Raw genomic sequence first — 14,906 nt, forward strand, 5'->3', positions numbered from 1 at the left:
CTAGTTCAAACCTGGATGTGATTCACAACAGCAATAACAGCAGAATCCAACCCCTGTTGTTATATGTGAAACTTCTGGTGTCTCTTCAAGTTAAATGAAAAAATGAATCCCTTCCCACAGATGGGGCAGTTGAAAGGCCTCTCCCCAGTGTGAACTCGCTGGTGTCTGTGCAGGTTGTGCGACCGAGTGAATCTCTTCCCACACACACAGCAGGTGAACGGCCTCTCCCCAGTGTGAACTCGCTGGTGTTTCAGCAGATTTATTGGTCCTTTGAAACTTTTCTCACAGTCAGAGCATTTAAACAATCTCTGATCACTGTGAACAAGTTGGTGTCAGCAGAGCAGATGACTGAGTGAAGCCTTTCCCACACACACAGCAGGTGAACGGCCTCTCCCCAGTCTGAACTTGCTGGTGGGTCCCTAGGTTAGATGAACTCATGAATCCCTTCCCGCACACGGAACAGCTGAACGGCCTCACGCCACTGTGAACACGCTGGTGTGTCAGAAGATTTGATAACTGCGTGAAACCCTTCCCACAATCGGTGCAGGTGAACGGCCTCTCCCCAGTGTGAATACGCCGATGAATTTCCAGCTGGGATGGGGAAATGAATCCAGTTCCACAGTCCCCACATTTCCATGGTTTCTCCGTGGTGCGGGTGCCCTTGTGTCTCTCCAGATTGGATGATCAGTTGAATGCTTGTCCACACACACACAGACACACAGAAAACATGTGTACGTGGAATTCATAACATCCCACTGTAAATGCTGTAATTTTTTTTTCAGGTTGTGTAACTAGCTAAAGCTCTTTGCACAGTCAGTGCACTGGAACACTCTCACCGGTGTGAGTGTGTCTTGATGCTTTTCCAGTCATATAGATGAGTGATTTTTTTTTTTCTACAGTCAGAACAGGCAAACATTTCTCCTTCCACATTCAAAGGCCGGTGATATTCTGCTCCTGATGAATCAAGTGACTCTGTTAGATCTTGATGTGATGTTTTGTTTGAGTTACCAGTGTATAAATTCTCCCTTCTGATGCCCCTGTAAGCAGAGATTTCAAAAGTCCTCATTGTAAGCACGGCATAGAAATGAAGAACAGTTAATTTTAGTTCCTATGGAACATTTTTTCTCTCTTGTTCCCCCAAAGCTGCAAATCCCCGTCCCACACACTCTCCCCCCTCCCTGGGCTGAAATCTAAATAAAGTGTTGGATAATTCTCTGTATCCTTTTAATAAATTCTACAAATGGAGATCATGTTTTACAAGGGGCCATTTGTTAACAGTTTCCCAAACACAGATCAGATCCTCATTGATTTGAGCCCAAATTTATTTATTTTTTATAAATTAAGTCTTATTTATTGTGCTCCCTCCCCCATCCTCTGATGTGAACCATCCTCCACTCGCTGACCCAGGATGGCGGCCGTTAACCTGGGCCTGTTCCCGGGAGGGAGAAGCCCCGCAGCTGCAAACCAGGAGCTGATAATTATTTCTCAGGGTTTGCGGATCCACAAAGTGTTTCCAAATCCTCCCCGTCCAGCCGCCGGCTCCATCGCTCCCTCCCCCCCCGGGCCTGTCACCGCGGGGTAAACACGGGGCCTGGGGCCTACCCCAGAAGTTGCTCCAGTTCCCAGTCCAGCCGCGGTTTCCATTCCTACCCTGTGCTCACAATCTCCTCCCGAACCGCCCGCTCCTCCTCACTCTGTCACCATGACTGTCACTGAGCATGCTCAGAGCGCACACCCACACTGCACCTGCGCACTGGACTCCTATAGTCATTGATAGGGGACTTTCTGCAACGCGGTTTGTTCTGGGTAAATAATCCGCCATTGATAGCTTGACTTGGGAACACAAAATTCAATGCATCGGCTTCCCAATCGAGATCGGGACCCTGGGCGCTGTTATGGCACGGCGGATGGTAAATGCCGAGCTGCTCAAATCACAGAGCGAAACCTGAAACAGCTGCCACTACCGTTTTGCAATTTGTATTTTATCTCGAGATGCGTGCCTTGAATTCAGTCGTAATAAGTCCACCCACAATTAGAGTTTTTTTAAAACTAAAATAAACATTCATTAACAGAATAAAAGATTTTAAGCACATTCATAGGTCTACAAATTACGATTATAATAACTCCTAACTCCCCTAATTAATCTAGCTCCCAGTTACACCTCTGTTAAGGCAACAGTGAAACAAAACATAAGTTTAACAGACCTTGGTAAAGCACACAAAACCTTGGGCAGTGATATTCAAAGTGAATTTTCTTAGCTTCAGTTCCTGTAGACAGCAAATGCATACAGGCTGGAGGCTTTTCACACTTGTGTTAGATCTTAGAATGCCTTCCCTCTTACATATAACCTCATCTCCTTTATACATGCTTCTCTCTTAATGTAAATTCCAATTCCCAATATTTCTTTGAAACTTTACTTTTAACTTTATTATAAATTTTTCATAGTACTCATATTATCAGTAACCTTTGGGAAAAATAAACACTGTATGACTTAGCTTCTTATGGCTAGGTGTAACATCTTACCATCTGTTTGAAGTTCAAACTAACCTAATTTATATAAAAATGCAAATGTTCCTCGCACCTCACATTCTAAAACTTCAGCCAGGTTTGTGTATTTAGCATTTCAAACCTAGCTTCCCTTTTGATCATTCAAAAGCTGCAGACCAGCTGTCTCCAATTCCATTAAATTCTCCCGCCCCCCCTCCCACCCCCCCACCACCACACACATCAACACAGAGAAACTAATCCAAACTCCACTATTAACCAACCTTTACAATATATCAAAATAATATTATGAAAAGTATTATATTTTCATGACAGCGCAATACACACAATAGGTACTTAAAGTATGTAGAAACCTGAATGTCTGGACCTTCCTCCATGATGCAATCTGTGCAATTCACCCCCACCTCCACCTGCAATGGCAGATTGGAAAAAGGTCGAAGTTGAAATTCACAAAGATCAATGCTGGTACAAACTGGTGGAAACAACCTGCTGAGTTATTTCATCACTTTCCGTTTTTATTTCAGATTTCCAGTATCCACAGTATTTTGCTTTTAATTCAGTGCTGGTACCTGTCAAGAAAGATATGCTGAAAAACTGACTTGAGGTAGATGAAATTGAATGTGTCTATGCAAAACATAAACTCCAGCACAGGTCAGTTGAACAGAAAGCTCTGTTTCTGGACTCGATATTCTCTGTAATTCAGTGTCATCTCCTACTGGTTGAACAGAATGCTCTGTTTCTGGATTTGATATTTTCTGTAATTCAGTGACATCTCCTACTGGCTCTTGATCAGCATGTTCCACATCCACCACTTGTACTGCACATGCTCAGAGTGCAACCGAGTGCTGAGTAATCGCACTGGGCTCCTGTGGTCACTGATGGGGCACATTCTGATTCATGGAAAATTATGGATTGTAACAGTGTCACTCAAAGCTTAATTTGTGAACAAAAATTTTCATCACCACATCGAGATTGGGCCTGTTTCTGTATCAAGTGGCACTTGCTTAGAAATAACACCTTCTCACTAATGCCAGGGTCACTCGGCTCCTGACCTCATTACAGCTGTGGTTCAAAATGGACAAAAGAGCTGAACTCCCGAGGTGAGGTGAGAGTGACTGCCAGGCAACATTTGACCAAGTGTGGCATCAAAGAGCTTTCGCAACACTGGAGTCAGTGGGAATCAGGGGGGAAACTCTATAATGGTTGGATTCATACCTAGCACAACGGAAGATGGTTGTGGTTGTTGGAGGTCAATCACCTCATTTCCACGACATTACTGCAGGAGTTCCTCAGGGTATTGTCCTAGGCCCAACCATCTTCAGCTGTTTCAGCAATGACCTTCCTCCCATCATAAGGTCAGAAGTGGGGATGTTCACTGGTGATTGCACAATGTTCAGCACCATTCACGACTCCTCAGCTACTGAAGCGATGCATGTCTAAATGCAGCAAGACCTGGACAATATCCAGGCTTGTACTGACAGGTGCCAAGTAACATTCGCAACACACAAGTGCCAGTCAATTACTATCTCCAGCAAGGGAGAATCTACCCATCACCCCTTGACATTCAGTGGCATTACCTTCACTAAATCCCCCACTATCAACATCCTGGGGGTTACCATTGAGCAGAAACAGAACTGGACCAGCCATATAAATACTGTGGCTCCAAGAGCAGGTCAGAGGCTGGGAATTCTGCCGCAAATAACTCACCTCCTGACTCTCCAAAGCCTGTCCACCATCTACAAGGCACAAGTCAAGAGTGTGATGGAATATTCTCCACTTGCCTGGATGGGTGCAGCTCCAACAACACTCAGGAAAGTTGACACCATCCAGGACAAATTAGCCCACTTGATTGGCACCCCATTCACAAACATTCACTCCCTCCACCAGCAACAAACAGAGGCAGCTGTGTGTACCATCTACAAGATGCACTGCAGGAACTCACCAAGGCTCCTTCAACAGCACCTTCTGAACCCACGACATCTCGATGGACAAGGGCAGCAGATAGATGGGAACACGACCCCCTGGAAGTTTGCCTCCAAACCACTCACCATCCTGACTTGGAAATATATCGCCATTCCTTCAGTTGCTGGATCAAAATCCTGGAGCTCCCTTCCTAACAGCACTGTGGGTGTACCTACACCACATGGACTGCTGCAGTTCCACCTTCTCAAGGGCAACTAGGTATGGGGAATCCAGCACCATGTGCAAGCGAGATCAGGAATAGGAGAATAGACTGGATGAATGCATGGCTGGAGAGATGATGTAGGAGGGAGGGATTTAGATTCCTGAGGCATGGAGATTGATTCTGGGAACGATGGGACATGTAAAAGCTGATTGGGTTGCACCCCAGCAGGACCAGGACCAGTATCCTCACAGGGGTATTTGCTAGTACTGTGGGGGAGGGTTTAAACTAGACTGGCAGGGGAATGGGAAACTGAGTGAGGAGACACAAGAAAGGGAAACAAAGATAGGAATGAAAGATAGAAAAGTAGAAAGCAAAAGTGGAAGGCAGAGGAAACAAGGGCTAGCAGCAAATAGGACCATAGTACAAAAAGAGATGTATAAAAAATGTTAAAAAGACAAGTCTAAAAGCACTGTATCTGAATGCATGGAGCATTCGCAATAAGGTAGATGGATTAACAGTGCAAATAAATGTAAACGGGTACGACATGACTGTGATTACAGAGACATGGCTGCAGGGTGACCGAGGCTGGGAACTGAATATCCAAGGGTACTCGATATTTAGGACAGACAAGCAAAAAGCATTGTTAGTTAAGGATGAAATCGGTGCAGTAGTGAGAGAGGATATTGGCTCAGAAAATCTAGATCTAGAATCAGTCGGGTGGAGCTAAGAAACAACAAAGGGCAGAAAACATTAGTGGGAGTTGTCTATAAGCCTCCAAACGGTAGTGATAAGGTAGGGGGCAGCGTTAAACAGGAAATTAGAGATGTATGTAAAAAGGGTGCTACGATAATCATGGGTGACTTTAAGCTGCATATAGACTGGGCAAACCAAATTAGCAATAATACTGTGGTGGATGAATTCCTGGAGTATACAAGATGTCTTTTAGACCAGAATGTCGAGGAACCGACTAGGGAACAGGCTATCCTATATTTGGTATTGTGCAATGAAGGAGAGTCATACGGAATCGAATTGTTAACTCTGTCTCTCTCCACAGGTGGTGTCAGACCTGCTGAGTTTGATCAGCATTTTCTGTTTTTATTTCAGATATCCAGCATCCGCAATATTTTGCTTTTACACTAGCATCATGAGGAAATCTTTTCAGTAACAAGTGTTAAGAATTTGGAATTCACTATCTGATGGATACAGGTTCGAGAGTAACCTTCAAACAGGAATTGGATAAATATTTGAAGGAGAAATGATGCAGGGATGAGTAAAGAATGGGGGAGTGGGACTAACTGGATAGCTCGTCGAATTTGTCAGCACAGATTCAATAGGCCAACCAGCCTCCTTCTCTGCTGTACTGTTAGGAGATCCTGTCATCTATAATAATATAATGATTCATAATAAACATGATGATAGAATCATGGAGCAGGGATGGTGGCCATTCAGCCCATTGTGCCTGTACCGTCCCTGAAAATGTTACCATTCTGTCCCACTCCCCTGCTCTTTTCCAATCGCCCTCTAAATCTTTCCTTGTTAAATTAAAATCCAAATCACTTTTGAAAGTTATAACTAAATCTGCTTCTACCAGCCATTCAAACAATGACTTGCCAGTATTTAATTGGTGGAAATTTCTACACATCCACCAAACAGTCTGATAATTTACGAAGAGTGGAGAAGTCGAGAGACGTGGTGGTGAGGCAGAGCTGGGAGCTGTTAGTGTAAATGTGATAAGTGGCAGTGTTTTCAGATGATGTCATTGATTGGAACAGGTTAATGAGAAATAAGAGGAGGCCTTTGGGGACACGAGAGGTAACTGTGTGAGTTGAGAGGAAAGACATTGTGAGTGATACTCTGGCTATGATTAGAAAGAGAAAAATGGAACCAGGAGAGAGCAGCCCCACCCAGGGGACAGGGGAGAGGTGAAGGTGCAGAATGATGTGGTCAACATCAAATGCTGCAGACAGGTCGAGGACGAGAAGGGAGAGTTTATCTTTGTCACAGTCACATAGGATGTCATTTGTCACTTTGATAAGAGCTGTTTCAGTCCTGTGGCAGGGGCAGAAACATGATTGGAGGGATTCAGACATGGCGTTCTGGGAAAGATGGGCAGGAATTTGGGAGGTGGCAACACGTTCAAGGACTTTGGAGAGGACAGAGAGGCTGTAGATGGGGCAGTAGATGGAAGGAGAGTGGGGCCAAGGATTTGCTTTTTGAGACTCCTGCAGGATGTGGGAAATGAGGGACGCTTCCAGCGTCCATGGCGACCATGTGTGAGGAAGGTGTGTCCAAATGCAGCTTCTAGCGAATCGGGTTTCAGAGCTGGAGCTGCGGGTGGACTCATTGTGGAGCATCCGCGATGCTGAGCAAGTCATGGATGGCACGTTTAGCGAGGTGGTCACACCGCAGGTGAAGATTACACAGGCAGAATGACCATCAGGAACAGTAAAAGACTCAGGAAGGTAGTGCAGGAGTCCCCTGTGGTCATCCCCCTCTCTAACAGATATACCGCTTTGGATACTGTTGGGGGGGATGGCCTCTCGGGGGAAAGCAGCAACAGCCAAGTTCATGGCACCGTGGGTGGCTCTGCTGCTCAGAGGGGCAGGAGGAAAACAAGTGGCAGGGCTATTGTGATAGGGGATTCAATAGTTAGGGGCACAGACAGACGTTTCTGTGACCGCAAACGTGAATCAAGAATGGTATGTTGCCTCCCTGGTGCCAGGGTCCAGGATGTTACAGAGCGGCTGCGGGACATTCTGGGGAGGGAAGGTAAACAGCCAGTGGTCGTGGTACACATTGGTACCAACAACATAGGTAATAAGAGGGATGAGGGCCTGAAAGCAGAATCTAGGGAGCTCGGAAATAAATTTAAAAATAAGACCTCAAATGTAGTAATCTCAGGATAACTCCCTGTTCCACCTGCTAGCAAGAGCAGGAATAAGAGGATAGGCCAAATGAATACGTGGCTGGAGAGATGGTGTAGTTGGGAGGGATTCAGATTCTTGAGGCACTGGGACTGGTTCTGGGGAAGGTGGGACGTGTATAAACCGGACAGGCTGCACCCAGGCAGAGCTGGGACCAGTGTCCTTGTGGGAGCTTTTGCTAGTTCTGTTGGGGAGTATTTAAACTAGTGTGGCAGGGGGATGGGATCCCAGGAGTAGGATCAGATAGGTCAGATTCAGATCAGAAAAGTGGAGGTAGAACATTAGCTAGGGACGTTGTGATAGACATGGAGTTACAGGAGAAGCAAAGTTTACAAAGTGTCCAGCAAGGGAAATTGACGGGGTTAAACTGTTTAAACTTCAATGCAAGGAGTATTACAAACAAGGTAGATGAGTTAAGGGCACAGGTAGACACATGGCAGCAGGATGTCATTGCTATAACGGAGACCTGGCTAAAGGAGGGACAAAGCTGGCAGCTTAATATCCCTGGTTATAGAGTCTTCAGACACGATAGAGTAGGAGATTAAAAAAGGATGGGGGAGGGGTGCAGGTAGCACTAATGGTTAAAGAATCAATTCCAATTGTGAGAAGGGATGAAACACTTAATGGATCAACAAACGAGGCTTTATGGATTGAGCTTAGAAATAAAAAAGGGGCAGTCACACTACTGGGAGTATACTACAGACCCCCAAATAGTGAAAGGGAGATAGAAGAACAAATATGTAGGCAAATTTCTGCTTGTAAGAACAAGAGGGCAATAATAGTCGGAGACTTCAATTATCCTAATATCAACTGGGATTCAAACAATATAATGGGAACTGAGGGAGAAAACTTCATGCAATGTGTCCAAGAAAATTTTTTTAACCAATTAGTGATAAACCCAATGAGAGGAGATGCAATTCTAGACTTAGTCTTGGGGAATGAAGAAGGGCAAGTGGGTGAAGTGACAGTTGGTGACCATATCAGGGACAGTGATCACAATTCAGTTAGATTTAGCATTACCATGGAAAAGAACAGAGATACAGAGATAAGGCAGGAGCAAAAGTCTTGAACTGGGGGAAGGCAAATTTTGCAGAAATGAGAAGGGACTTGGTTGAGGTGGACTGAACAGCACTGCTGGAGGATAAAACAGTGGAAAACCAGTGGGAAGCACTAAAAAGCGAGATCCTAATTGTACAAAGTAGACATGTCCCCTACAAAAATAAGAGTGGTACTGCCAAATCTAGACCACCCTGGTTGTCTAGGGGAATACAGGGGAAGATCAAACAGAAAAAGGAAGTGTACGATAGGCACAAAGAAGTAAGCACTGCAGATAGCCTAGACGAAGTAAAAAAGGAAATAAGGAAATCAAAGAGAAGGCATGAAAAAAGATTAGCAAGTAAAGTTAAAGATAACCCAAAGATGTTTTACCAATACATTAATGCTAAAAGGTTAGTTAAGGAAAAAGTGGGACCTATCAGAGATGAAGATGGAAACTTGTGTGTGGATGCAGAGGCTGTGGGAAGGGTTTTGAATGAATATTTTGTCTCCGTGTTTACAAAGGAAAGGGAGGATGTAGATAGAGTAGTCCAGGACGAACACTGCGAGATATTGGACGGGATAGTCATAGAGAGGAAGTACTCGAAGGGTTGAAATCCTTGAAAGCTGATAAGTCACGAGGGCCAGATGGATTGTTTCCGAGTCTGCTGAAGGAAGTCAGGGAGAAGATAGCAGATGCTCTGAGGTTGATTTTCCAATCTTCACTAGATGCAGGGGAGGTACTGGAGAAATGCAAATGTAGTTCCATTGTTTAAAAAGGGATCAAAGGAAATGCCAAACAATTATAGGCCAGTTAGTCTTACATCAGCAGTGAGCAAATTAGTAGAATCAATCCTGAGAGATTGGATTAACTGTCAGGTGGAAAGGTATGGACCAGTCAGGGATGGTCAGCATAGATTTGTTAAAGGAAGGTCTTGCCTCACAAATTTGATTGAATTTTTTGAGGAAGTGACAAGAAGGGTTGATGAAGGTAGTGCAGTGGATGTTGTGTACATGGATTTTAGCAAGGCATTTGACAAGGTCCCACATGGCAGACTGGTCAGGAAAGTAAAAGCCCATGGGATTCAGGGTAATGTGGCAAACTGGATAAAAGGTTGGCTTTGTAACAGGAAACAAAGGGTAATGGTCAATGGATGCCCTTGCGAATGGAAAGTTGTCTCATGTGGTGTTCCACAGGGCTCAGTGTTGGGACCCTTGCTGTTTGTGTTATATATTAACGATTTGTATGTGAACGTTGGGGGAAAGATTGGGAAATTTGCCGATGACATAAAGATTGGCCAAGCAGTGCATAGTGTAGAGGATAGCCATAATCTCCAAAACGATATAGATGGGTTGGTGCAGTGGGCGGTAAAGTGGCAGATGGATTTTAACATAGAGAAGTGTGAGGTCATACATTTAGGGAGGTCAGTTACAGGGATTACACAATAAATGGGAATATACTAAGAGGGGTAGATGAAGTGAGAGATCTTGGCCTACAAGTACACAGGTCCCTGAAGGCAGCAGTTCAGGTAGACAAGGTTGTAAAGAAGGCATATGGAATGCTCTCCTTCATTGGCAGAGGTATAGAATATAAAAGTAAGGATATAATGTTGGAATTGTATAAAACACTGGTGAGGCCACAACTGGAGTATTGTGTGCAGTTCTGGTCACCACATTACAGGAAGGACATAATAACTCTGGAGAGAGTGCAGAGGAGGTTTACAAGAATGTTGCCAGGGTTAGAAAAGTGTAGCTACGAGGAGAGATTGGATAGGTTGGGGTTATTTTCCTTAAACAAAGAAGGCTGAGAGGTGACTTGATTGAGGTGTACAAAATGATGAGGGGAATAGATAGAGTGGACAGGATAAAATTGTTTCCCTTGGTGGAGAATTCTAAAACCAGGGGACATAGATTCAAGATAAGTGGCAGAAGGTATAGGGGGGACATGAGGAAGAACTTTTTTACGCAGAGGGCAGTGGGTGTCTGGAATTCGCTGACCACGTTGGTGGTAGAGGCAGGAACTCTAAACTCTTTTAAAAAGTACTTGGATCTGCACCTTAAGTGCTGTAAGCTACAGAGCTATGGGCCAGGTGCAGGAAGGTGGGATTAGAAAGAGCACCTGGGTGTCCTCGGGCTGGCATGGACAAGATGGGCCGAATGGCCTCCGGTGCTGTAACTTTTCTATGGTTCTATGGGTATAATGATGGCAGATTTGAAGGAGAGATGGACAGTACTTGAGAGAGAAAACTGTTGACATATTCAGTGAAAATGGGGAAGTTGATTGATCAGTAGTTTAGTGGGTGTAGGGTCAATAGAGCAAGAGGTGAATTTCATGGACAAGATGAACTCTGAGAGGGCATGAGGGGAGATGGAAGGGAAAAAACAGAAAGATGAGAGTTCAGAGCTCGGGTAATGGGGAACTTTAGGGAGGGCGAGTGGAAAGGAGGGAAGCAACAGAGGCAGCTGATCCGATTGTCTCAATCTTAGTGATAAAGAAGCTCCATGAGATCCTCACACCAGTTGTTGGGGGTGAGGATGGAGGGAGAGCATTTCAAAAGGAATGAACTTGTGTTAGAGATATTAAAAAGGTTCAACACATTGTGTCTTTTAACACAAAACTAATTTATTTGATATTTATCCAGAATACTAGCCCCCCTAAGTGGTCTGTAGTTTATTAACATCAGCAGAAACAGATCCCAATGAACATGGTTCGGTCCTGGATGTGATTACCAGCAAAATCCCACCACTTTAGTTACTTGTGAACTCGCTGGTGTGTCAGCAGGTTGGATGAGGTAGTAAATCCCTTCCCACAATGGGGGCAGGTGAATGGCCTCTCCCCAGTGTGAATTCGTTGGTGTGTCAGCAGGTGGGATGAATTAATAAATGCCTTCCCACACTGGAGGCAAGTGAATGGCCTCTCCCCAGTGTGAATTCGTTGGTGTGTCAGCAGGTGAGATGACTGAGTGAATCCCTTCCCACACTGAGGGCAGGTGAATGGCCTCTCCCCAGTGTGAACTCGCTGGTGTGTCAGCAGGTGAGATGACTGAGTGAATCCCTTCCCACACTGAGGGCAGGTGAATGGCCTCTCCCCAGTGTGAATTCGTTGGTGTGTCAGCAGGTAGGATGAGGTAGTGAATCTCTTCCCACACTGAGGGCAGATGAATGGCCTCTCCCCAGTGTGAATTTGCTGGTGTGTCAGCAGGTGAGATGACTGAGTGAATCTCTTCCCACACTGAGGGCAGGTGAATGGCTTCTCCCCAGTGTGAATTCGCTGGTGTACAGTGAGTTGAAATGATCGCCAGAACCCAGTCCTGCATTGAGAGCACCTGAACGGTCTCTCGTCAGTGTGAACACGTTGATGGGACATCAGCTCGCAGGAACTTTTAAAGCACTTCCCACAGTCTGGGCATTTAAAAGGTCTCTCTTCACTGTGAACTCGCTGGTGGCTCAGCAGGTAGCTTGAAAGAGTAAACCCCTTCCCACACGTTGAGCAGGTGAACGGCCTCTCCCCAGTGTGACTCCGCCGATGCTCTTCCAGCTCTGACGGGAATCTGAATCCCTTCCCCCAGTCCCCACATTTCCATGGTTTCTCCCCGATGTGGCTGCGCTGGTGTCTTGACAGGCCAGATGATCGGTTGAAGCCTCGTCTACACACAGAACACATGTACGATTTCTCTCCACTGTGAATGGTACTTTTTCCTTCCATGTTCAAAATCAAATGATATTCAGGTTATGATAAATCGAGCGAATGTCAGATTCTGCTGTGATGTTTTGTTTCTGTTTCCCGACTGCAAATCATCCCCTTCTAATACCCTGTGAAATTGATTTAAAACAGAAAAAAAGGTGTGAGAGAGAATCCACAAAAACACAAATGCAGGTTGTGAAATTGAGCTGAATGAATCTGGTAATTTGTGGGGCCGGCACGAGGGAAAAGTGACCACGAAAACTGCCGGATTGTCATAAAAACCCAACTGGTTCACTAATGTCCTTCAGGGAATGGAACCTGTCACCTGGTCTGGGTCTACACAAGACTCTGGCCTCCATGGGATGAAAGAGAGAGGTGGGAGGTGCAGGGGGTGAAGATGTGTTTAATACATCTTCAGCTCAACCAGAACTTTGGCAGAATATCCCAAACCCTCAACATCCACTACCTAGAAGTATGAAGGTAACAGGTGTCAATGAACACCATCACCTCCAACTCACACACTGTCCTAACTTGTCTGACATCCAGTACTGGATGAGCAGAAATTTCCTCCATTTAAATGTTGGGAAGATGAAAGCCATTGTCTCCACTCCCTAACCACCGACTCCATCCCTCTTGCAGTCTCTGAGGCTGAACCAGACTGTTCACAATCTTGTTGTCATGTTTCAGCCCAAGCTGAGCTTCTGACTACAAATCACTAAAACCACCCATTTCCACCTCAGTAACATCGCCCAGCTGTGCCCCTGCCTCAGAGCACAGCCCGGTCCCCACGCTGGCGCTCTGGGTTCCTGTTCTCATTGATAGGGGACCTTCTGACCCACAGGGCATTCTGGATAAACCAGCCGCCATCGAGACCAATCAGTGAACGGGCATTTTGTTTCCCCCAGTTGGTAAAACAGAAAGTCCATGGATGAGGGGGATACTGGACAGGAAGCACAATGAAAGGTTCAGACACTTTATTGAATACTCACAGCAGAAGCACGTTAATCTGATTGGAGATCACTTCCACACGAGCAGTCAGCGGTTTGGAGCCTCCTGAGATTCCAGTCCCTTTCCCGTCAGTATTTACAGGAGCTGCGACACGGAAAAGAGTCTCAGTAAAATCAGGGATTTATTTGTTCACTGCTTTACAATGGGTCTGGGGTCACACTTGAGGTTCGTGCAGCCTGTGATTCCCTGAGTTTATTAACTCTCCCCCCTCCAGACCCTTTGGGCTCTCTATTGTTGGACTCTCTATTGCTTTTCAATGTCCTCCTGGCCTTGTTGTATCTGATCCAATAAAAACCCTCCTTACATCACACAGGGAACAGCTTTAGACATGTTCTGACTTTTCACCTCAATCTTATTCTGCTGAATGATCTCACTGACCGTTCCTTTTCTCTCGATCCGTCCGTCCACCATCTCTTTTCTGGATTTCACTCCTTCTTGTTGTTCCAGGATTTCATCTCTCTGCCTTTTATTTCTTTTACTGAAGATTCCTGTCCATTGCTGCCTCACAGCCTCGTCCTGTTCCCAAATATTCTCCATGTCTAAGTGCTTCCCAGCGGCCGTGCCAGCCGTGGCCCCTATTCCAGCCCAGTCACTGATCCCTCTCTTCCCTCCACCCTTTTTACTGGTGTCACTATCACAGGGACGATCGCGGTGTTTTCCCAAAACTGCCTTAACACCGGGGTCTTGGCTACTGGGTGGTCATAGTCCACCCATCTCTCTCCCTGCATTCTGACTTATGAAATTCCTGGATAATTCCCTTATCATCCGAACATCAAGGTCCTTGTAGATGGGATGACATAACCTTAGGGACGGGTGTGTGGTGTTCAGGGCACATATTACAGGAACTATTTTAAATCTTGTATCATTATGTAGGTTCTGTGAGTACGAGTGATGATTAAACCATTTGTGGAACCAATTTCGTGTGGCAGGACAGATTGAGGGGGTATCAGTGAAGCATATGGGGGTCTTGGGCTTCATAAATAGAGGTACTGAGTACAAAAACAGGGAAGTGCACCAACAGAGAATTGTTCTGATCTGGAACCCTTTCCCTGAAAAGGTGCTAGAACCTGATTCTATGTTTAGCCTCTGCCCACTGGTCCTAGATTCCCCAACCAGTGGAAATAGTTCCTCTCTATCTATCCTGTCAGTTCCAATATCCCAAAAACTTTGATCAAATCAGCTTTTAATCTTATAAATTCCAGGGATTACAACCCTCACAGTGAGGTGATGTATTTTATCAGGAGGAATAGGGAGAGGGAAAATATTATTCATGGCACAGCTCTAAAGAGTGAGCAGGGACAGAGGGACCTGGGGCTTCATGGCTTTGATCTCTGAAGGTGACAGAATGTATTACGAGAGTGGTTAGCAAAGCCGATTAGATTTTGAGCTTCATAAATAGTGATATTGAGAACAAAAACAGGAAAGTTATGTTGAATTCTTTATAAAGCTCTGGTTAGGCCACAATTTGAGAATTGCATCCAGTTCTGGTCACCTCACTTTAGGGAGGATGTGAAGGTCATTGAGAAGGTGCAGAGGAGATTTACCAGAATGGTTCCTGCAAAGGAGGTTGAGGGGAGATTGGGAGAGGTGTACGAGATTATGACAGGTTTAGATATGGTGGACA

The 14,906-nt window shown here is 45.3% G+C and overlaps 3 protein-coding genes across 3 annotated transcripts in view; 2 read left to right on the plus strand and 1 right to left on the minus strand.

Annotated features, from left to right (window-relative positions):
- Window positions 1-13,819, minus strand: part of LOC144697850 (uncharacterized) — a 100,750-nt gene extending 86,931 nt beyond the window's left edge. The window contains exons 1-4 of the mRNA XM_078569824.1: window positions 13,621-13,819; window positions 13,264-13,366; window positions 11,346-12,140; window positions 478-676 (exon numbers count right to left, since the gene is read on the minus strand). Coding sequence (XP_078425950.1) covers window positions 478-676; window positions 11,346-12,140; window positions 13,264-13,366; window positions 13,621-13,819 — 1,296 coding nt within the window. The remainder of the gene's footprint in view (window positions 1-477; window positions 677-11,345; window positions 12,141-13,263; window positions 13,367-13,620) is intronic.
- The window catches only part of LOC144696999 (uncharacterized), a 608,705-nt gene that overhangs the window by 68,783 nt on the left and 525,016 nt on the right, over window positions 1-14,906 (plus strand). The gene's annotated exons all lie outside the window — the stretch shown is intronic.
- LOC144697121 (uncharacterized) overlaps window positions 1-14,906 on the plus strand; it is a 392,678-nt gene that overhangs the window by 23,229 nt on the left and 354,543 nt on the right. The window lies entirely within an intron of this gene.

This window comes from Cetorhinus maximus, chromosome 23 (assembly GCF_964194155.1).
Source record: "Cetorhinus maximus chromosome 23, sCetMax3.hap1.1, whole genome shotgun sequence".
NCBI lineage: Eukaryota > Metazoa > Chordata > Chondrichthyes > Lamniformes > Cetorhinidae > Cetorhinus > Cetorhinus maximus.